Source organism: Pseudorca crassidens, chromosome X, assembly GCF_039906515.1.
Source record: "Pseudorca crassidens isolate mPseCra1 chromosome X, mPseCra1.hap1, whole genome shotgun sequence".
Taxonomy (NCBI): Eukaryota; Metazoa; Chordata; class Mammalia; order Artiodactyla; family Delphinidae; genus Pseudorca; species Pseudorca crassidens.
Genome location: NC_090317.1, coordinates 30,746,598 through 30,768,921, shown reverse-complemented (window position 1 = coordinate 30,768,921; position 22,324 = coordinate 30,746,598). Strand labels below are relative to the sequence as shown.

The window sequence follows — 22,324 nt, the reverse complement described above, 5'->3', positions numbered from 1 at the left end:
ACAGCTCATGAAAGAAACAAAATTCCTACCATCCTGGAACATAATATTTTGTGGGGAAGACAAACAATAAACAACCAAATAAATATCAAAAATAATGTTAGAAAACGAAATTAAAGAAAGGGAGTAGAGACTTTCAGAGAGTATATAGTTTTTGTTTTGTTTTGTTTTTTGTTCTTTTGCGGTACGTGGGTCTCTCACTGTTGTGGCCTCTCCCGTTGTGGAGCACAGGCTCCGGACGCGCAGGCTCAGCGGCCATGGCTCACGGGCCCAGCCGCTCCGCGGCATGTGGGGTCTTCCCGGACCAGGGCACGAACCCGTGTCCCCTGCATCGGCAGACGGACTCTCAACCACTGCGCCACCAGGGAAGCCCAGTATGTAGTTTTATATAGGGAATTAAGGAAGGTCTTTCTGTGGAAATGCCAATTGATTAGACACTTGAATGAAATGAAGCCTCACCCTGGTGAGGCTCACCCTGGTAAATAAGCCTTGCAGTTATCTTGGGGGAAGAGGGTTCCTTACAGAACACCAAGTGCAAAGGTCCTGAGGTGGGAGTATACTTGGTGTGCTGGAGAAATAACCAAGGAGGCCAGTGGGGCTGAACAGAGGTCGGGGGGAGGATAGGAGATGAAGTCAGAGGAGTGGGGTGGAGGGTGAGGTCGGGATTTCTCTCTATCTGTGTTTGAACCTTACTATAAGAGCTCTACAAAGCCTTGTTGAATACAAAAATAAGAGTTCAAATGAAGAATGGACAGAGAACTGTTGGATTTTGCAATTTTTATGCATAGATCTATATTCATATAATATCTATTTTGGGGGAGAATTGATTCATATTATATATTTTGTAGAGGTTGGACTTTTCCGGAATTGAACCTGATATAAAGCCATTTGAGGAAAAGTGCAATAAACGTTTCCTGGTAAATTGCCATGATTTAACGTTCAATATCTTGGGTCAAGTTGGAGACAATGCAAAAGGACCACCCACAAACGTATGTATGAATTTTCCTTCTACCTCCATTAAACCAGTGCATTAAGGAAACTTCTTCCTTATTTTTTTAAGATTTTCAATTTTGTTCTGAGAACTAATTTACTGCATGCAAATTCCATTGCTACATGTTACGATACATTTGACATGGAAGAATTCCATACATGTCTTTATTTTGCCAGAATAGGAATGTGTTTTCATCTTGAGAGGATTCATGAAAGTCTTACCTATTCAAAATAGCAGGTAGAGTAGGTAGGCTCTTTACATTCAAGAGGGACTTGTCTGCAGAGCGTGGAAAGCCCTCAAATTTGTAAATTCTATCAGAGAATATGACTTCTGTGAAATTGACTCATAGCCATGAGTAAGGAACACCAAAGCCATGGAGGAACACAGATGCTGTGCAGTCAGCTCCACCTCACTCACTATTCTCATAGGGTAAATTCATTCTGTTCTTCACAGCAAATTCTAATTATTAGCTGTCATGCATCATTTGAGCTACTTAGGAATACTTGAAACTATGAATGTAAAATCGCCAAAGAGACTGCATTTTATGTTCATCTTTTTGAGGGTTCTACTTTGTCTTTGAGAAATATCCACAGTGATGATTTATTCTCTAACAAAGTAGCTGAGATGCACTAGCAGACTTTCGGTGTGTAAAGGGTTAATCTTTATGCCATCTGGCATGAAATTTCTCTTTGTGACCAGCTTTCAAATGCCATCTGTGGAGAGGAATCATGTCTTCCAAAATTGCTGATGGAGCAAAGCTTTTGTCAAGTAATTGGATGTTCACTGATATTAGCTCTTATTAAATGTATAATCCAATAAGCTGTAACATAGCAAAAGGGAAGATTTATTTCTGCTCTGTAATACCGGCATTATTTTGGGGTAATTTCAATAAGCCTGTGGAGAATTAAAATTTATTCATGGAACAGTTGAAGTTCTTTAAATGTGGCTTCTGATTTCTACGCATCATTTTAAAAAATTTATAGCTTGTGAAATTATACCTGACAGAAGTTAAAACTTGATAGTCTGTTATTTAGAATGCTCTTTCTTATATGCAAATGAGCCACAATGCAATTTTAGCTAAATGTTGAACTCAGAGGAATTAAAAAAAATTATTTTGTAATTTGTGTCCCTCCCCTCACCCCACCTAAAATAAAAGTCATAGTTTAAAAACGTAATGGTTTTCATTCCCAGGTTGAACCCTTTTTTATAAATCTTGCCTTATTTGATGTGAAGAACAATTGTAAGATTTCAGCTGACTTCCACGTAGACCTGAATCCCGCATCTGTCCGTGAAATGCTGTGGAGCCCTTCAACCCAACTGGCTAGTGATGGAAACTCAAGAGGTTCTTCACCGGAGTCTTTCATTCATGGAATTGCTGAATCTCAGTTACGCTACATAAGGCAGGTAAGGAATGATCTTTTAGCCTTGGTAGCCCATTCAGAATAAGAAACAGAAACACCCTTGGGTTCCTTCATAGTTTCAGGCCAGTGTTTTCATGGGTATTCCATCTCTTGTAGGATCTGTGTATAGATGTTTTTCTGGTGACTGAAGTTGGAGGGGAAAAAAAGGAAACCAGCAAATATGCTAATAATACACTGGTGAAGTGAGACCGTGATGTGAATCTCAAAGGAAGTATTTTGTGAGATGGAATGCAGATGACACAGACACACCCCTGTACCCCTGCGCATACTTTTGAGCAAGGCAATAAGTACCTGTAAGACTCGTTTCTTTGAAGAAAAAGTTGACCCTACAATAACCTTCCCCTCTTAACTCCCATTCCCATTCTGAGTAGGTAGTTTTCTGTTGTTTTTTTTTTGTGGTACGCGGGCCTCTCACTGTTGTGGCCTCTCCCGTTGCGGAGCACAGGCTCTGGACGCGCAGGCTCAGCGGCCATGGCTCACGGGCCCAGCCGCTCTGCGGCATGTGGGATCTTCCCGGACCGGGGCACGAACCTGTGTCCCCTGCATCGGCAGGCGGACTCTCAACCACTGCGCCACCAAGGAAGCCCCTGAGTAGGTAGTTTTAATGGAGCATAAACTCTCTTTATTCAAGGAGTTCTTGTGTCACAGCTGTAATGCTACGCTCCCCTATCCTATCTGAGGCAAAGAATGCCCTTTGGAAGGAGCCTAACAGTTCCCTGGCATTTTGACCTCTGACCAGACTGGACGCCATAAGAGGTTAGGCAGAGCAGAATTGATGGTCTGCCTTCTAGACTTTTGCAACTGAAAGGAAACTAGAGTGTGGCAGAGAATTAAAGTGGGAAGCAGCAGAACAAAGCAGCTCGCATTGTAATGAGATTTCTTTTACCCTAAATAAAAATGTTCCTTTTTCTTCTGATTGTAAAAATAAATACATTATCATGTAGAAAATTCGAACAATACAAAAAGTAATAAAGAAGAAAGTAAAAATCAGCATCTATAGACAATAACTATTAACATTTTGGCAAACATCTTTCTAGATGTCTCTGTTGTGTATATATAAACACATACACATTATGTGTACTCTTCTACAGACTGTATCATAGTCGTGCTGGTTTATACCTACTGTATTTATTCAGCATCGTGTTTATCACCCTGTATCACTATCTGGCTCAGTCACATTCTTATTAAAGGCTAATCTGTTATTCCACTGATTTAGCTCATTAGGATATTTCTAATTTGGGGATGTCATAAAGAACACTGCATTATTGCATCCTTGTGCTTACATGTTCGCTCACTTGTTGAATTATCTCCTTAGAATAAATTTCAAGCATTGGCGTTTTCAGGGTCAAAGATTATGCTCATTGATACAGATTGCCCAATGGTAGGGGACTTGACATGTGCTGTCACTCACCTCTGGGCTGTGGACCTGTGGTCGTTTTTCCCCATGTTGCTCCTCATTCCCTTACATCCTCTTAGTTTGTTACTCAGACTGTGGTTGTCACATACTTGAACGTTCCACTGTGACGGCCTATGCTTCTAAAAGAGAGATTGAGCAAGACAGTATTACAAGTATTTGAGAACCTGCTATTGAATTATATGTTTAAAATTTTCCACACAGTGTCAAATAAGTCCTTCTAAGCCAATGATGTACTTGCTGCATTAGTTCAGTGTGCTCAGCTGTCTGTTCGATACAAGAAGTTTAAATTGTGGTTTCAGGGGTCATCCCACCTATAACCTAGGTCAGGAAGAAAATCAGCATTTTTTGCATATCTCTTGTGTGCCAGAATTTTCCATTGGTGTCCCATGTAAACACCATTGTCTTGTGAAATAGAATAATTATTGCTGTTTTGCAGATGAGGAAACTGCTGATCAGGGAGGCTAAGTAAGCTCCCCGTCATGACATGGCTGGTAGTGGTGAAGGTGGGATTTGAGCCTAGGTCTGTTTGAAAGACCTCAGTCAACAACATTAGGCAGTATGTAATTAAGTGCTGACTTGTATCACACAATGGGAGTGGAGGAGTTTGGAATGTGAGGAGGGGTCAAGGGTCAGGAGTTGCCTTAGAAGACTGCATAGAAGATGTGGGACGTGAGAGAGGCTTCAGAGGAGTCGGCAGGGGCCTCAAATGGCTTTATCATTTTGCACCCTTGTTCCAGATCAACTAAAGATACCAGGAAGCGGTCCTTTGCTCCAATATTTGGACATTTTCTTTTGAAGAAGGCTTTTTCTTCGTCTTCCTCCCATTTAGGACTAGGATGCAGTACTGTGTAGGGAGAGACTGGATCTTAGCAGATCTGAACGCTAATCTCAGCTCATCAGATTTTTTTCAGCAATTTTTTTCCCGTATTTCTCTAGGTACTTTATCTGTATAAAGTCATTTAATTCTTACCACACCCCCAGTAAAGTAGGTAGGTCCTATTCCTATTCCCATTTTATAGATGAGGAAACTGAGGCACAGAGCAGTCAGGTGGCTTACTCAAGGTCACAGAACTACTGAGATGAGGAGCATTCCCCCCCTCTACTGCACTGCTTCCCTGTCACCCTAGAGACGGGGAAACAGCCTGGTTCCCCAGCATTCCTGGAAAGGGCTGTCTGGCAACCCCGTCACCTCCACCAAGGCTGTTCGAGGGGTGGCATGATCTGTAGAAAGAGGCCACTCCAGGGCTTGGTGGACAGTGGGGGCTTGCGGGCCGTTCTAGGCCCTCCCCATCTGCTCCTTGGAGCAACAAGGTGACCACAGGAAAAGGAGGAAGCTGGGTCCGTTGAGTAGTTTTGCCTTCCTGCCACTGTGACCAGTTACTTCACTCTCAGCTGCCTGGCAGTTCCTTCCCAGATGCCCTGACAGAGCTCAGTCCCCTGTGTCCCCCAGACTGACCTGTGGCTTGTGGGCTTCCCGCTGGGGGGCAGCAGGTGTTGGGCGCTAGTGAAAAGGGGGCACTCTGCCGTCACATGCCCTGCCGTGCTCTGGGGGCTAAGTGCTGCGGACTGGGCTGGGGGGACCTGGCCCGTTCTTTAGAGGGTGGGGGCAGTGAAGTGGGTGAGAGTCACCCTCCGGCGGGGGCAGGCCCATCCATGCCTCCTTGGTGGGACAGGAGGTAAGGGCCAGAGGCCTTGTCCTAAAGAGCCAGACTCCCAGCCCACACAGGATTCCTGGGTGCTCTCTGGTTACCCTTCTGTGTTCCGGGGACGGGGGCGAGCTCGAAGCTGGTGGGACAAAAGGCGACGCAGCTGCAGAGAGTCTCCCCCTGGACCGGAATCCTGGTTGCTTGAACAGTGAGCATCTCTGTGCCTCGGCATCCTCATCTGTAAACTGGAGGTAACCATAGTACCTGCATCCAGGGTGACTGTGAGGCTCAGACAACATGTGCTGTCCCTAGAAAGCACTCGGCCCTGTACCAGGCCCGCAGAGTTGGCTCAGTAAGACGTGGCTGCTATTAAGAGCAGTAGTAACAGTGATAACAGATAAACAAGTGAAAGCAGCTTCCTCTTATCAGTTGTCAAATCCTTTTAAATGATAATATTCGTTGCTCGCATCAGTGTGGGGAAATGGCTGTGTGGGGGAACAGCTGGAGTACTGGGCATGGGGAACAATAGGCACTCAGTGAATGTTAGCCATGGCAGTAATTGGTGTTACTGTTCTCGTCAAGCTGTATCGCGTGAGATGTTGGAAGGCTAGGTCAAGAGGCTGAGAGGCTGTGTATCGTCTGGAAGCCCTGGCTGCAATCTTCACCCACTTACTGCGTGAACGTCTCTAAGCCTCAGTTTCTTAATCTGTAAAATGTGTATATCGTAGTGCTTGCGTTCAAGGGTTTTTATGAAGACTGAGGGAGATGGTGCACGAAAACTCTCTAGCACAGTCATGTGACAATCAGAAAGCATGCGATTGCACTCAGGGTGCACTGCTCAGCATACCTTCTGCGGGAGCCGCTCTAACAGTCTGCCAGCTGCATGTCACAGCCCGGGCAGCACGCTCCTGGCAGAACCAAAAATCAAGTTCTGGGATCTTGGGACGCTTTGGGTTACTCTGGCAATAACCAGGTACCTAATGTGCATTACTTCATTTAATCCACTCAAGAAGATTACGAAAGCGCTCTTACTCTCATCATCCCCCATTTCATAGATGGGCAATCTGAGATGTAGAGAGGATACGACTTGCCTAAACCCATAAATGGTGGGGTCAGCATTTGAACCCAGGAGATTTGACTCCCCGAACAGTTTTTAACTACTTTCTTCCATGCTTGCTGCTTGGGAATTCAAAGCTAAATCAGCCATAATCCGGGACCCTTAGAAGCTGCTGGATTTGGGGGAATTACTTAGCGTCCTACACTTGGTTTTCTCTCCTTTCCTGTCTACCTCAGAGGGTTCTTTCTGGAACAGATGAGCTACCGTGTCTGAAATGCTTTGAAAACTGGAACACACTATCTTAACACAGTTGGTAATATACCAAGCAGAAAAATAAAACTTGGTAGAGTCCCAGTGATGGATTTTTACACTTGAATTCATTTGTGTGGTGCTTCTTTAAGCAACGGACATAACCAACTAACAGGCCATTTGGAAGACATTATATTTGGAAGGAGCTGAACTGGAACAGGAGATGATATGCTTGTTCCACATGCCCTCAAAGAAAACTCATGGAACTTGGGTTGCATCTACATTAGTACCTGAGATAAAGTGTTTGGGAACAAAAGGAGTTTCGGATCCTCTGTCCTCTACCTTTACGTTGAGAGCACCAGCGCTCTTTAACTGCAACAAAGGAATGGTTTCTATAGGATGATTCAGTTTTTATGTTATACAGAGCAATAAAGTATTTTCTTCCTTCTTAGCTACCATCAGTAGTAGTTAAGTGTGAGTGAATTGCCCTGGAGTTGCAGGCAGTTACGTTTAAAAATGCATATCCGGTTCCACTTCAGAAATGCACGCTATTTTTGCACATGCCGCTTGAGCCAAACAATACACGCCGTACTGATAAGGCCTAAGGACGCACCTCGCAAACACCGCCGAACACAAGAGGCTAAGCAGCCGGGGTGACACCTGTGCTTTGTGGGCCAATAATACACGTGAAATTGGTGACAAAATAGAAAATCCATTTTGAAAGGAGCATTGGGAGCCTGGGAGACTGTATGAAGCTGTATGAAAGGAAATGCTATCTATTGCCAGGGCCCTGGACATGATCCTATGTTGAATATCAACATTCTGTGCTAAACACACCACTAGGAATCACTAACCAAACAACTGTATATATGAGGTTACATTCAAGAAAAGTCTAACGGGAGGAATTTTTTCCAGGGAATTTTCTCAGTGACGAATCCACATCCTGAAATTTTCCTGGTCGCGAGAATTGAAAAGGTGCTCCAGGGAAACATCACGCACTGTGCGGAGCCCTACGTCAAAAATTCCGACCCGGCAAAGGTATTTATAAAGATCGTTGGTGAGCATTTCAGCCTGACGTAGAATTTGCCTTTTATTGGTATTTTAAATGGTATCATCAATGATTCCTCCCAAAAGAAAACAAAAAACAAAAAAATCCCACAACGTTCTCGCAGCATGCAGTATTTTCTGAAAACGTTGTTTACTATGTGAGTATGCATGCTAAGGCTTGAACGTGACTTTTCCCCCTTTTCCTTTATGTCCTTTTTACACGACGATCTGATTTTTGCTTGTTTATCGAAGTAAGAGCTAAAGGCTTTTAGGCAACACCTGTTCATTGATACCGTATCCTTGGCAATAGCTACCCTTTCTTTACTCCCAGCCCTGCAATACGGGCTTAGAATGTCAGAGCTGGGAGGATAAAAATGACCCAGTCCTGCAGTTTCCAAATGCCAGTCTGTACTCAAATTTACTCCTATCTGTGATGAAATGAGAAAAGAAAGACAAGATAGTGAGCCATTCATGAAACTTCAATGTATTTTATTCGAAGGGCTGTCCTTTATTCTGAGACTTTTGCCCTTCCTACCTTTTAGACATTACACCTGTCTGTCTTTCCTGAAACGCTGGCGTATGAAATGGCGGGGATTGTTTTTTTTACCATCCAAGGGCTTTAAATGGCAGCCTTCAAAGTCGGCGAGCCATAGACTCATCCCAATTTCTGGATCATGAATTCCAAACCTTTGGAAATTATTGATCTAATTCTCTCGTCTCATTTTATAAATGAGAAAAGTGAGGCCCAGAGAGGGAAAGCATTTGTGGCACAGTTCACTAGCGGCACTCCAGCTGCTGAGTATTTGTAAGAGTCGATCTGTTATTTGTAGCATTTAGCTGTGTGTCCAAATAGTGTTTATTAAGTGGGAGATGCTGAGGAGACCTGTGACTAATGTGTGGGAAAAGAAACTCTGAACAGTATAGATAAAAGCCTCTAGCATTCTGTATCCCTAGGGGTGAGCATACAGCCAGCATTTTCACAGCCTGTTTAGACTCTATAGGCAGTTCATCTCCTTTGCCATCTCCCAGTGCCTGTGCGAACAGCAATTCCTGCCCACGCTAAACTAATTGCATTGATTCTTGGTCATTTGGCTTTTATCTTGGGAGTAAAAAGGTCAGCAGTACCTAGAACAAACTTCTCCCAAGAATGATGAGTGTCTGCCTGCTCACGTTGTGAAAGGAAATACACATTACAACTGCTTAAATTTTCCCAGTAGTGGTCTTTGGTGCAAAACATGCCCTACATCTATTTTGTCTGTCTTCTGATATCTCGATGAGGGCTTTGTTGATGAGAAAACACAGAACCTTTAGGAAATACTTTCATCTTGGAAAGTGGGTGACTGATGTGTGTTGTGTTTTACCTGTAGCTATTTCTATATATTGTTTTCCTAGATTTTGATGTTTTATATCAGTGAGTTGGGGCAATTATTTTTCTGGGTGAGTCCCTGGTAGTTTGAACAAATATGATCTTGTCTTCTTATTTCTGCCCTTAGACAGCCCAGAAGGTGCACAGGACAGCTAAGCAAGTGTGTAGCCGCCTTGGACAATACAGAATGCCCTTTGCTTGGGCTGCCAGGTTTGTACAAATATAATCCTGACCCATCTATTCACGCTCACATGTAAAGCTGAGGGCTGTCGTCTTTCCCAGTAGCATTTGGAAGTCTGTTTCTGACAAGCCAGTTACATCTTGGGACACTTGGGATGTGTCTCAGTTCATTCGGACTGCTATAATGAATTATTATAGACTGGGTGGCTTAAACAACAGACATTTATTTCGTACCCAGAGGTTAGAATTCCGAGATCAGGGTGCCAGCATGGTTGGGTTCTGGTGAGGACTGTCTTCCAGGTTTTAGATAACCAACTTCTCCTTGTATCCTCACATGGTGGAACGAGGGCGGGCTAGCTCTCTGGCCTCTTATAAGGGCACTAATCCCGTTTATGAGGTCTCCATCCTCATGACCGAATCACCTCCCAAAGGCCCTACCTCCAAGTATCACCTTGGGGATTAGATTTCAACAAATGAACTTTGGCGGCATGGGGCTGGGTGGGGGGAACGATACAAACATTCAGTCTGTAACAGGATATAAGAATTCTTTCTCTTAGAATTTGCTGTGCCTCAAAGACCTTTCACTTTTTCAAATGTCTTGCTTCAGGGAAATTTTCTTTGGCTTGGGTTACTGATCTGACTGACACCACTTAATTTTATTGCATTTTAAAGCAGAGCTTATTTGCTAAAGTGATGGAATTTTTTCCCAGAAAACCAGAAATTGTAGTGAATTATGTACAGTGTGCCCACTGTTTCAGAGTTGGCTGGGTGTATGCTTTGAAAAGCCATCATAGAGTAATTCTGAAAAACATACTAAAAATGAGAAGGCAAAGAATGCTGTTAAGTGCAAGTGTGTAATTACTTAATAGATTTTCTTGCTTTCTGATGACAAATTTGGCAACCCCTTCAGGGGTAGTCTATTAGGAAGTGTATTATCTATACCACATATCTGATGGTGGGTTACATGTTTTTTCTCCAGATCTTGCAAGTCTACCTACAGTGATGACTTAAAACGTGCTTCTTGCTTATTCCCCCTTTGAAGTACAAGTTCACTGGCTTGTTTGTGGTACAGCCTGTACAGCTCACTGGAACTTCTGGGGAAAGGGCACCGTGTTCTGAATAATTCAATCAGTCATGTTCAGTGGGTGCTGAGGAGTAGCATAAGGATAGGAGATTCTAAGTTAATTAAGGCTTCTGTCACTATTTATAATCACTTCATTTGGGGGAAGGTCTCAAAATGCATTGTATGTTGGTAGATGAAAAGGCACCTTGTCCTTGTTTTGCAGACTGGTAAGAATGATAGCCAAGGATAGGTCAAGGGCAAAGAGTAGTGGAGGGTGGTATATTTAGGCATTATAGAAGGTGAAATACGGCCTGTAAATATAAGCGTACTTAGTGATGCTCCAGCTGCTGCTGCTGTTATTATTTATACGGATTAAGTGCTCAGTGTATAAGGCAGAGGTCTGAGTGTTTAATGTATACTTCCTTAAGAGGTGGGTATTGGGACTTCCCTGGTGCTCCAGTGGGTAAGACTCTGCGCTCCCAATGCAGGGGTCCCGGGTTCAATCCCTGGTCAGGGAACTAGATCCCGCATGCCGCAACTAAAGATCCTGCACGCGGCAACGAAGATCCTGCGTGCCACAACTAAGACCCGGTACAGCCAAACACACAAACAAATAAATACATACATACACACATACATACATACCCCCCTCAAAAAAAGAGGTGGGTAGTATTCTCCCCCATCTTAGAGACGAGGAAATTGAGTCACTGAAATAAAAAAAAAAAAATCCTTGCCCAAGTTCCCATGGCATGTGTGTGAGTAGGGCTCAGCGCTCATGGCGTCTGAGTTCAGAGCCCACTCTGGACACCTGTGGCACACTGCCCCCCGCCCCCCTTCAGGCCATAGCAGTAGCTGCTTGATGCTGATTTGCCAGTAGAAAAATGAATTTTAAAATTTTCAAAGTTAGACGCTGTGATCCTCAGTTCTGATGTGGAATTATGCTGTTTCTTTCTGCCTGAATTATTTTGGTTGTCAGCAGTAGCAGGAACTCACTCTAAAGGCTTGGCTGGGGTATTTTAAAGATGTGTGATAAACCCCTGTTTACTGAAAATAAAGGAGGTATGCTTAGAAGTAGGAACAATAGTTAATGCCTATAACCACATTTTCAGTGGTTCTGCCAGGGGGAATTGTGCTTCTGGCCGTAGCTGCTTCCAGTGTGTTGGGTGCTTGTATATTACTTCCCGATTTAGCAGTAAAAGAGCTGCTTGAAAAATGGAAGAAGGGGAGGGGGAGGGAATAATTCCAATTCATATTGGAAACTTTACATATATATTGTAGACTCTATAAATTGATCTTAAATATCTAATTCAATTTTTATCAACTTTATTGAGAGATAATTTACCTTTGATTAAAATTCACATTTTATATGTCCAACTTGATGAATTTTCACAGATATTTACAGTCATAAAACTACCACCCCAACCAAGATATAGAACATGTCTGTCACTCCAGAGAGTTTCCTCATATTCCTGTCCAGTCAGCCATCCCACCCACACCCAGGCAACCACTGACCTTAGATGACTTTTACCTATTCTAGACTATCATATAAGTGGAATCATGCAGTATGTACTCTTGCATTTGGTTTTTTTTTTTTTAAGACTTTTTTTTTTTGATGTGGACCATTTTTAAAGTCTTTATGGAATTTGTTACAGTATTGCTTCTGTTTCATGTTTTGGTTTTTTGGCCACGAGGCATGTGGGATCTTAGCTCCCCAACCAGGGATGGAACCTGCACTCCCTGTATTGGAAGGAGAAGTGTTAACCACTGGACCACCAGGGAAGTCCCTTGCATTTGGTTTCTTCTTTTTTTTTTTTTTTTTGCGCTACACGGGCCTCTCACTGTTGTGGCCTCTCCCGTTGCGGAGCACAGGCTCGGGACGACGCAGGCTCAGCGGCCATGGCCCACGGACCCAGCCGCTCCACGGCATGTGGGATCCTCCCGGACCGGGGCACGAACCCGTGTCCCCTGCATCGGCAGGCGGACTCTCAACCACTGTGCCACCAGGGAAGCCCCGGCATTTGGTTTCTTGTGCTCAATCTGTTTTTGAGTTTCATCCATAATGTTGTATCAGTTGTTCATTTTGAGTAGTATTCCATTGTAAGAATATACCACGATTTGTTTATTCACCTGTTGATGAATATCTGGGTGGTTGCCAGTTTGGGGCTATAACAAATAAATCTGCTGTGAACGGTCAAGTACCATGTGGAAATATGCCTAGGAGTGGAATTGCAGGATCAGAGGGTAGGTGTATGCTTAACTTCGGGAGAAGCTGCCGAATTATGTTCCAAGATAATTTCACCATTTTCTACTCCCACCACCACTATTTTATCTTAATTTATCAATACTTTGGAGTTAAAAAACCCCTTCTGTTCCTGTTTTAGACCCATTTTCAAAGATATTCAAGGTTCTCTGGACCTGGATGGGAGATTTTCTCCTTTGTATAAACAAGACAGTAGCAAGCTTTCAAACGAAGACATTCTCAAGTTGCTCTCAGAATACAAGAAGTAAGTGTTTGGGAGTTACTGCAGTAGATCAGTATAATAGATGAATTATAATTCCTTCAGATTCTGAACGTGAGTCATATATGGGAAAAATCAAATGCTTCGGAGCATTTGGATTTTGGAAGCGTTTGGGAGTTTGGATAAAGTGTAACCAATGCACCTCTTAATCATATTTTTAAGTATAAAATATTCTTATTTTACATCTAGGCCAGAGAAGACCAAATTGCAGATTATTCCTGGGCAGCTAAACATCACAGTAGAATGTGTTCCTGTGGATTTATCAAGTAAGAACTTACATATTGCAAATAAGCCTACAGAGCTATTATGCTTGAATCTCAGGTTTTTATCTTCTCAGTGTTTTTCTTGAGGTTTACATGGTATATTAGTTTCCTAGGGCTGCTGTAAGAAAGTATTACAAACTGGGTGGCTTAAAACGCAAATTTATTCTGTGGTTCTAGAGGCTAGAGGTCAAAATCAAGGTGTCAGCAGGGCCGTGCTCCCTCTGAATGCTCTAAGGAAGAATCATTCCTCGCCTCTTCTAGCTTCTAGTGGCTGCTGACTCTCCTTGGCATCCTTTGCTTGTAGTTGCATCACTCCAGTCTCTGCCTCTGTCCTCACATGGCCTTCTATTAAGAACACCAGTCATTGGATTTAGGGCCCACCTTAATCCATTATGATCTCATCCTCCTGGCTAATTACATCTGCCAAGACCCTATTTCCAAATAAGGTCACATTCTGAGCTTCTAGTGGACATGAATTTGGGTGGGACACTGTTCAACCCAGGACACATGGTAAATAGTTACAGATTAGGAAGTGAATTGAGTTGATTTTATCAGGTGCTGTTTCATGTATTATATATGATGTTGTGAGTGTGCTCCAGTGAGTTTCTGCTCCTTTTGCCTTGGATAAGTTTCATCAACGAAGGGATCCAAAAGGAGGAGAATCTCTTTTCTTGTCTAAAGAATCTATGATCTCAGGAGACACAAAAGACAATTTGCAGGAAATAAAATGACTTGTGAATCTTTTTAAAATGTCCAATCTCAGTAATTATGCCACTAACACAAAGGTAAACATTTAAGCATTGGGATGTTTTTGTTCATCTATCAGATTTACAAAAATGAAGTGGAACTGTCTAATGCTGGATAGGTTTTGGCCGGGCACCGTCCCCCATCACGAGTAGGAATACAATTTGGCAGTAGATATCCATGAATGTCCGTAACTAAGGCATTCCATTTCTGAGATTCTGTCTAGCCATTTATTCACCGAATAAGCATTTATTGAGTAACCTTTATTGAATACTTACCAGATGCTTTGAAAGTATGGAGATTACAGTCCAGAATGAATGACAGACATTAAACAAGAAAACAAATAAATGAATAATTTCAGTCTGTGGTTGGGCAGGCTGCTTTAAAAAGGGTGGCCAGTGAAGGCTCACCATGTGACCCCGCCAGCATGTGGTGATTGTGACTGTACATTCTGCTCTGAGGGTGTCCCATATGTAAAAGACCTTGAGGTGGGAGCTAGCTTGGTTTGTATGGACAGAAACGGAGCCAATGTGGCTCTAGTGTAGTGTGTGACAGGCACGAGGGAGAGTAGGAGATGAAGTAGGAGAAGTAGGAAAAATCACATCATGTAGAGAATTGTAAAGACCATGGTAACTCCTTAAAAGGCTGAATTTCATTCCAAGTACCATGAGAAGTCACGAAAAGATTGAAGTAGGAGAGTGGCAATTGACATTTTAAGACATCTAAGAGTACAATGGCTTATTTTTTTTCCTGAAGAAATAATTTGAAGTGTAGACAGGAGTTTATGCATAAAGGTGTTCTTTGCAGTGTTGTTTATGTGGGGTGGGGGCATTTGGAAACAACCAGAGCCCAACACTGTCAGTGTGGTTAAGGCAGTTATGGTATCCAGATACCATGAAACTTTGTGCAGCTATGAAAAATGATGTTTACAAAGAATTCATGAAATAAGACATCAGATAAAACGCCAGAAAAAGAAAAACAGGATAAAGTTCTGTATACAGTGGGATTTTTGTGTTGTTATATAAAACATGCATAGGAAGAAGACTAGAAGAAAATAATGCCAAAATATTAGTAGTAGTTATCTCTGGGTAGTGAAATGATCACTTGTTTCTTTGTACCTTTACTCTATACCTCCAGATATTCTGTTGTAAGTATCGCTATAATAGAAAGCCAAACCCAACAAAAAATATTGTGTCCTCAGGTCTGACTCTCCGGGGTCTTCCTCCTCCATCAGTATTGCTCTGCAGCAAGGACCAGCAGTCTTAGAGCCCCTTAAGTGTATGAATAACCTTTACTACAAGGGGCTACCTCAATAACATGTGCTGCTGCTACACCTCTCTGAGGCTTTGTGTTTTCCACTTTCGGGAGGATTGAATTTATTATTGGTAACACATCATAAGATTTGTAGTTTCAAAAGGCTGCCATTATTTCTTAAGTGAAAATTTGCACCTGCACCAAGTTAACTTTTTAAGAGTGACTAGCCGTGAGCTAATTGGCATAAATTTACTGTTACTTCCCTGATACCAATAGAAATGTGCAGTGAAAGCTAAATTGCAGTCACAGGAGGAAAAATGTAATGGATTTCTTTGCAGAGTTTAAATTTGTCAAAATTATGATGTGTTATATTTGGCAAATCGCTCTACGTTGAGAATGAAATAGCAATCCACGTCTGGTTTGAAGGGTTTCACTAAAACCAGCATCAGGCTACTTACTCCTACTTGTTCTTCTGGGTCCTTAAAGTGCTTGTATAACTTTTTGTCAATCACTAAGAATTCTATTTGTTAAACTGCTCTTTGAGAACACAAATCGTGTATATTTTTATAAATGCAGGAATGTGTTAATGATTGTTACATCTTTGCCTGTTCTTTTTTCTGCTACAGACTGTATTACGTCTTCATATGTGCCCCTGAAGCCTTTTGAAAAGAATTGTCAAAATATTACTGTGGAAGTTGAAGAGTTTGTTCCAGAAATGACAAAATATTGTTATCCATTTACCGTTTACAAAAACCATCTATATGTATATCCCTTGCAGTTAAAATACGATAGCCAGAAAACATTTGCCAAGGTACACGGTGTAAACTATACATTTTGGGGTGTAAAATGTTATTTATAATTTTGTTTTGTCACTCATTTTGAATGATGAATCATTTTAGGCAAGGAACATCGCGGTCTGTGTGGAATTCCGGGATTCGGATGAAAGTGATGCTAGCGCTGTAAAGGTTTGTTTGTGATATTGTTAAGCATGCATTTTTAGTAGAGATAGAGATTTTGGTTCTCGGTAGTTCTGTATGCTAAGTTTAATGTGTTTAAATGTCGAAGAAAACGTACTAATGCGACAAATGTTATATCGTCTTCTCTACTCTTACACGTTAACTATAAGAATGCGTTAAATACTAAGAAATAACAAACTGAGTTAGGAGCATATATAACTTTAAAAATGGGTAAGCTTCATATGCCAGATTTTTGCCTTTGCCCCACTTTGATTTTGCATTGCTCCAATGCCCAGTCACAAGGTCGTTTTCTCGTGACCTGACAGCTTATAACGGTACCATCAGGGGAGTTTAAACTCCTTTCTCCTTGAAACCTGAACGGGCTTCGAGCTGACAGAAGCACAGCATAACTGCTTTGATCTGAGATATGACTTCTAGTCTGTGGCTGGCCAAATGGTACCTCCAAACTTGAATTAGTGATCCACGAAAAGCATCTCAGCATTATCTGCTACCGCAATCCTTAAATACCTGTCACTTCACAGTGCCCTCACATTTTCACTCTTTATAGCCGCTTTTTACTTTTGGCCCTTTAGCCCATAGCCCATTAATCAGAGGCCTGAGAGAGAAGTCAGACCGTCTAGCCATCACAGAGTGTTTATCTGGCTTCCCAACTTCTCTAGCTTGAGCCTAAATCAGACAGATGGATGGCAAATCTTCCACTTAAACCACCTTGGGAAAGAGGCTGGAACAGCCCCAGTTAAGTCATTGAATGGTTAATAGCTATGACCCTTGAAAAGAGAGTTTTTTCACAGAGAAAGCTAGGTTAAATTAAGAATTAGCTGGCTCAAATGAGGTGTATGTTCTCTGATTCTTCCTTCAGTGGAGATGAGAATAACATTTTCTTCGCCCCCATGCGGTATCCTTTTTTTTTTTTTAAACATCTTTATTGGAGTATAATTGCTTTACAATGGTGTGTTAGTTTCTGCTTTATAACAGAGTGAATCAGCTATACTTATACATATATCCCCATATCTCTTCCCTCTTGCGTCTCCCTCCCTCCCACCCTCCCTATCCCACCCCTCTAGGTGGTCACAAAGCACCGAGCTGATCTCCCTGTGCTATGCGGCTACTTCCCAGTAGCTATCTATTTTACGTTTGGTAGTGTATATATGTCCATGCCACTCTCTCACTTTGTCCCAGCTGACCCTTGCCCCTCCCCGTGTCCTCAAGTCCATTCTCCAGTAGGTCTGTGTCTTTATTCCCGTCTTACCCCTAGGTTCTTCATGACATTTTTTTTTCTTAGATTCCATATATATGTGTTAGCATACGGTATTTGTCTTTCTCTTTCTGACTTACTTCACTCTGTATGACAGACTCTAGGTCCATCCACCTCACTACAAATAACTCAATTTCGTTTCTTTTTATGGCTGAGTAATATTCCATTGTATATATGTGCCACATCTTCTTTAGCCATTCATCCGATATCCTTTTTGTATACTTAAAGATTCTTAGGTTACCTCTCCGCAGTGCCTGCAAATTGCCTCCATGACCATATTTAAGGAGAGCTGGCGTTGCACTCATGTGGAGTGTCACTTTCATTTCTTAGCTGGCCCGGAGGCTAGCTCCGAAGTACCCGAGTGAGGCAGTTAGGACCTTGGCACAGTGACTCCATATTTTCATCCTTGAACTTATTAGGCCTATGGAACTGAAAAGCTCACACTAGAAATGAAATCGGATCTTTCCATGGAACCATAGAAAGCCTTCCATTAATTTTATTGGTGTAACAGCAAGCTGGTGACTCTTAAACTGTGGCTCATAAAGTGAGAGAACAGTAAGCTAGTCTGTAGCTTAATGGACATTCAGTTTCTAATTCCTCGAGGCTAGGAATGGATCTGCTGTTGGTTCTATTTTGTTAACTCCTCGCCTTACCCCACTGCACAGCGAGCATTCAGCAAATGTTGCTGACCGACTGAGGGGGAGCTTCTCATACTACGAAGTGCAAATAGCACGAGAGAAGTAAGCTTTCCAGGCCTGGTTGGAGAGTGTTTCCCTTCCAAATGATGAGAAGTGTTCAGCCTCTTACTGTCAGCTAGGTTGGAATTATATTTCTCAGATGGCCGGAAATTCAGAAGCATTCACGCAGCCAAGTAAGGCGATGTCTGGGGTGGTGTCTGGAGTGACTGTAAATGATTTGGAATTTACAGGTTCATGGTGAGAGCTGGGTGGGCTTGGCCGTGACCCTGGGCTCACAGATGCCTCTAACTGTTTGTGGTTCCCTAGCATCGTGTTTAAAGAGTGACATTGAGAGTGGTGACTCTGTTTCCTTCTTTTGCAGTGTATTTATGGAAAACCTGCGGGGCCCGTTTTTACCACAAACGCTTACGCTGTTGTCTCGCATCACAACCAAAATCCAGAGTTCTATGATGAGGTAAAGCGCGTTATTTTGATGTTTACAAAACCCAGCGGTGGCTCTTCTTTTTCTCTTTGAATCATTTCCAATACTGTGTCTGCACTTTCACTCGCTGAATGTTTTGTCCCATGAAAATAGAAAATGTCACATCAGAACGAGGGGCCACTGCCTGCTTGGTGCCCTTTGGTGACAGTGGAAGATTGGCCCACAAATTGAAGGGGCTCTGGCGTGAGATAACGTAGGAAACAGACACCACACTGGAACGGGGACTCTGGCCCTTACTTTGACAACAACTGGCTCCATGACCTTGAGCAAGTCACTTCCTCTTTCTGAGTCTCCATTTCCAAAGCTTTAAAATAAGAAATTTAGAAGGGATTTTCTGAAGGCCCTTTTAGCTCTTTCTTCCTGTGGTCCTGCGTGGGAGGGTGCAGGCTCTCTGTAAGTGAAATGCTCCGAGAGACACAGCGGCATGGCTGGGTCCCCAGAATCCCATTGGCTGCACTGAATGCCTCAGCGCAATGTAGACAGAGGGGGCTGGCGCGGTCTCCCGGCCTCCGAGCGCCCTTCCTCAGTCTGCCTTTCTGACCCTGTCCCTACCTCTTTCCTTCTTCCCACTTCTCTAGCTCTATGTCTCTGTGTCCTTTCCAGTGTCTCTCTTAGTGTCTCTGTCGCAACCTCTTCTCGTCTATGTGTAGTCGGCTTATCCAAATCCGCAGACTGCTTTTGATGGCTGCGTGTCTCCATGGAACCCGGATGCGTATCCCAGGCCAGAAGCTCTGCTGTTTCTGCTTCTCAGGTTCCACGTCTCCATCCCTGGCTTGGTCTGAAACCATCCCCCCTGCTGTCCTGATTTCCCCAGGCCCAGCTGCTGTTGTATGGAGGCCTTAAACCCCAGCCCGAGGCTCACTCATTCCTTCTCAGTCCAGTGCCCCTACTTTCTCCGGGGATGGAGAGGAGGGTAGTGGGACTTTGCATTTTCGCCACCCAGGGAGGGAGTATGTCCATATTGATGTGCAGCAGAGCATTAGATACCCAGATGGTCTGGATGCTGTGAATAGGCGTATTCTGTGGTGAAATATACCTACAACAGAAATTAGTTATAACACCAAAACCATGCCTTGTGTGAATGATAATTAGGCCAGATGTCCCATCACCAAGCTGTTTAATACATCCCTCTCTATAACCAATGTCAGTCACTAGAGAAAACTTGTTCATGTAGTAAGTAGTCCACATTATCTTTAGGAAATGGACTCTTCAAGCATTCACTATATATTAACCAGGAAAGTGAGTGTGAGCGTGTGTGTGTGTTTGCGTGTGTTCCTGTGCAAGTCCACGTATGTGTGTTAAATCAATTAAATCTGTAATCTCTCTCCCATACACTTCCCAGGAGGCATTACAAACAGGCAGTTGGGTTCTGACTGGAAAAGTACTTGCAATGCTTCTTTTAAAGTATTAATTTTTAGTATTAAATTCGTGTGTCAGGACGATACTTTTTATTTATTCAAGAGTGAGGTTGTGTTCTTCTTCTAAAGAAATTTATATAAACTGTAATTTGTGGATCCCATAATACCACAGTGACTTTTTGCATGTTTATTTGTAAAGGCTTAATTTTTTCTTCATGCAGAGGAGGGCAGTGATTTCGAAAAAAGCAGCCTTTCAAATTCAATGCACATTGTAGATGGATTGCATTCACTGACTTACATTGAGTTACAGAGTATCCCTGGGCTGTAAGGATGTGGTTTTGATCCAGTGTTTCAGAAAACCTGCTGCAAAGTTGAATCCAGGAGAATCCACTGGACTCTCCAGCAAAAGTAATAAATCAGCCCTCACAACCCAAGAGAATATTGTTGTCAAACTGTGAAACTGACCAGAAAAGCATTTGGAATATATTTAAATCATATCTATTATTTGACCACTTGGCTTGTGATTTAGAAGAGTATGTCACTGGAAAAGTATGATGAAACAGAGCTAAAGGTCTGACAGTCCAGCTTGACAATGAAAACAAAACGCTATGTGTAATTTTGCTTTCATTTCAGATTAAAATTGAGCTTCCCATTCACCTGCATCAAAAACATCATTTGCTTTTCACTTTTTATCATGTAAGCTGTGAAATCAACACAAAGGGAACAACCAAAAAGCAGGATACAGTTGAAACTCCAGGTACGTGTGCTCTTTAAATGTCTCTCTCTAGAGCTACTTGAAATGGAGTTGTCTTGGCTATATATAACCTCTTTTCATCGAGGTACAGACCACTTCCCCTCACCAAAAAGTACATTTCTGAGTTAAAAGTTCATTGGTGAAAGATGAATTATATGTTCGTTTTATCATTATTTCTACCCAACGTCATGTCCAAATGCTTGCCAGTGTACTTAGGCTACCATAGGCAACGTAAAGTAATATTGCCCCTCTCAGAGAGAAACCCATATTATGATGCAGTGTTTTTGTCATTTCTTTCACGTAGAATAGCCCAGCAACCAGAATTTTCCAGTTCTGCTCACTGAGAAGAGGGACATGAGCCCAGAGCCACGGGCGTTTTTGAACCTGAGGGAGATTGGGGTTCTAGTGAGAGGAGGACAGGTTTAACCAACTTGAATAAGCTTTGGTAGTAAAGCTCCAGTCATGGTCTCATTCAGCAAGGCTTTAGATAAGCCAATGGGAAGCATCCTTAGGAGAACATAGAAGGCCCTAAGAACATGGCCTGTGCCACTCCCACTATATCAGTATCAGCACGCCCTGGGATTCAGATCCAAGCTAGCCTGGACCAATCTTTATTTTATTTATTTAATTAATTATTTTTATTTTTTATTTTTTTAACATCTTTATTGCAGTATAATTGCTTTACAATGGTGTGTTAGTTTCTGCTTTATAACAAAGTGACTCAGTTATACATATACATACATCCCCATATCTCTTCCCTCTTTTTATGGCTGAGTAATATTCCATTGTATATATGTGCCGCATCTTCTTATCCATTCATCTGTTGATGGACACTTAGGTTGCTTCCATTTTCTGGCTATTGTAAATAGAGCTGCAATGAACATTGTGGTACATGACTCTTTTTGAATTATGGTTTTCTCAGGGTATATGTAATCCCAGTAGTGGGACTGCTGGGTCATATGATAGTTCTATTTTTAGTTTTTTGAGGAACCTCCATACTGTTCTCCCTAGTGGCTGTATCAATTTACATTCCCACCAACAGTGCAAGAGGGTTCCCTTTTCTCCACACCCTCTCCAGCATTTATTGTTTGCAGGTGTTTTGATGATAGCCATTCTGGCCGGGGTGAGATGATATCTCATTGTAGTTTTGATTTGCATTTCTCTAATGATTAATGATGTTGAGCATTCTTTCATGTGTTTGTTGGCAATCTGTATATCTTCTTTGGAGAAATGTCTATTTAGGTCTTCTGCCCATTTTTGGATTGGGTTGTTTGCTTTTTTGATATTGAGCTGCATGAGCTGCTTGTAAATTTTGGAGATTAATCCTTTGTCAGTTGCTTCATTTGCAAATAATTTCTCCCATTCTGAGGGTTGTCTTTTGGCCGTGTTTATGGTTTCCTTTGCTGTGCAAAAGCTTTTAAGTTTCATTAGGTCCCATTTGTTTATTTTTGTTTTTACTTCCATTTCTCTAGGAGGTGGGTCAAAAAGGATCTTGCTGTGATTTAGGTCATAGAGTGTTCTGCCTATGGTTTCCTCTTAAGAGTTTGATAGTTTCTGGCCTTACATTTAGGTCTTTAATCCATTTTG

At 42.3% G+C, this 22,324-nt stretch overlaps 1 protein-coding gene across 5 annotated transcripts in view; it reads left to right on the top strand.

Annotated features, from left to right (window-relative positions):
* The window catches only part of DOCK11 (dedicator of cytokinesis 11), a 193,257-nt gene that overhangs the window by 63,462 nt on the left and 107,471 nt on the right, over nt 1-22,324 (top strand). For all 5 annotated transcript variants that reach the window (XM_067723766.1, XM_067723763.1, XM_067723765.1 and 2 more), the window contains exons 11-20: nt 846-986; nt 2,180-2,392; nt 7,694-7,816; nt 9,319-9,401; nt 12,816-12,938; nt 13,143-13,219; nt 15,841-16,025; nt 16,114-16,179; nt 18,506-18,598; nt 20,617-20,740. In XM_067723766.1, the coding sequence (XP_067579867.1) occupies nt 846-986; nt 2,180-2,392; nt 7,694-7,816; nt 9,319-9,401; nt 12,816-12,938; nt 13,143-13,219; nt 15,841-16,025; nt 16,114-16,179; nt 18,506-18,598; nt 20,617-20,740 (1,228 nt within the window). The remainder of the gene's footprint in view (nt 1-845; nt 987-2,179; nt 2,393-7,693; nt 7,817-9,318; nt 9,402-12,815; nt 12,939-13,142; nt 13,220-15,840; nt 16,026-16,113; nt 16,180-18,505; nt 18,599-20,616; nt 20,741-22,324) is intronic.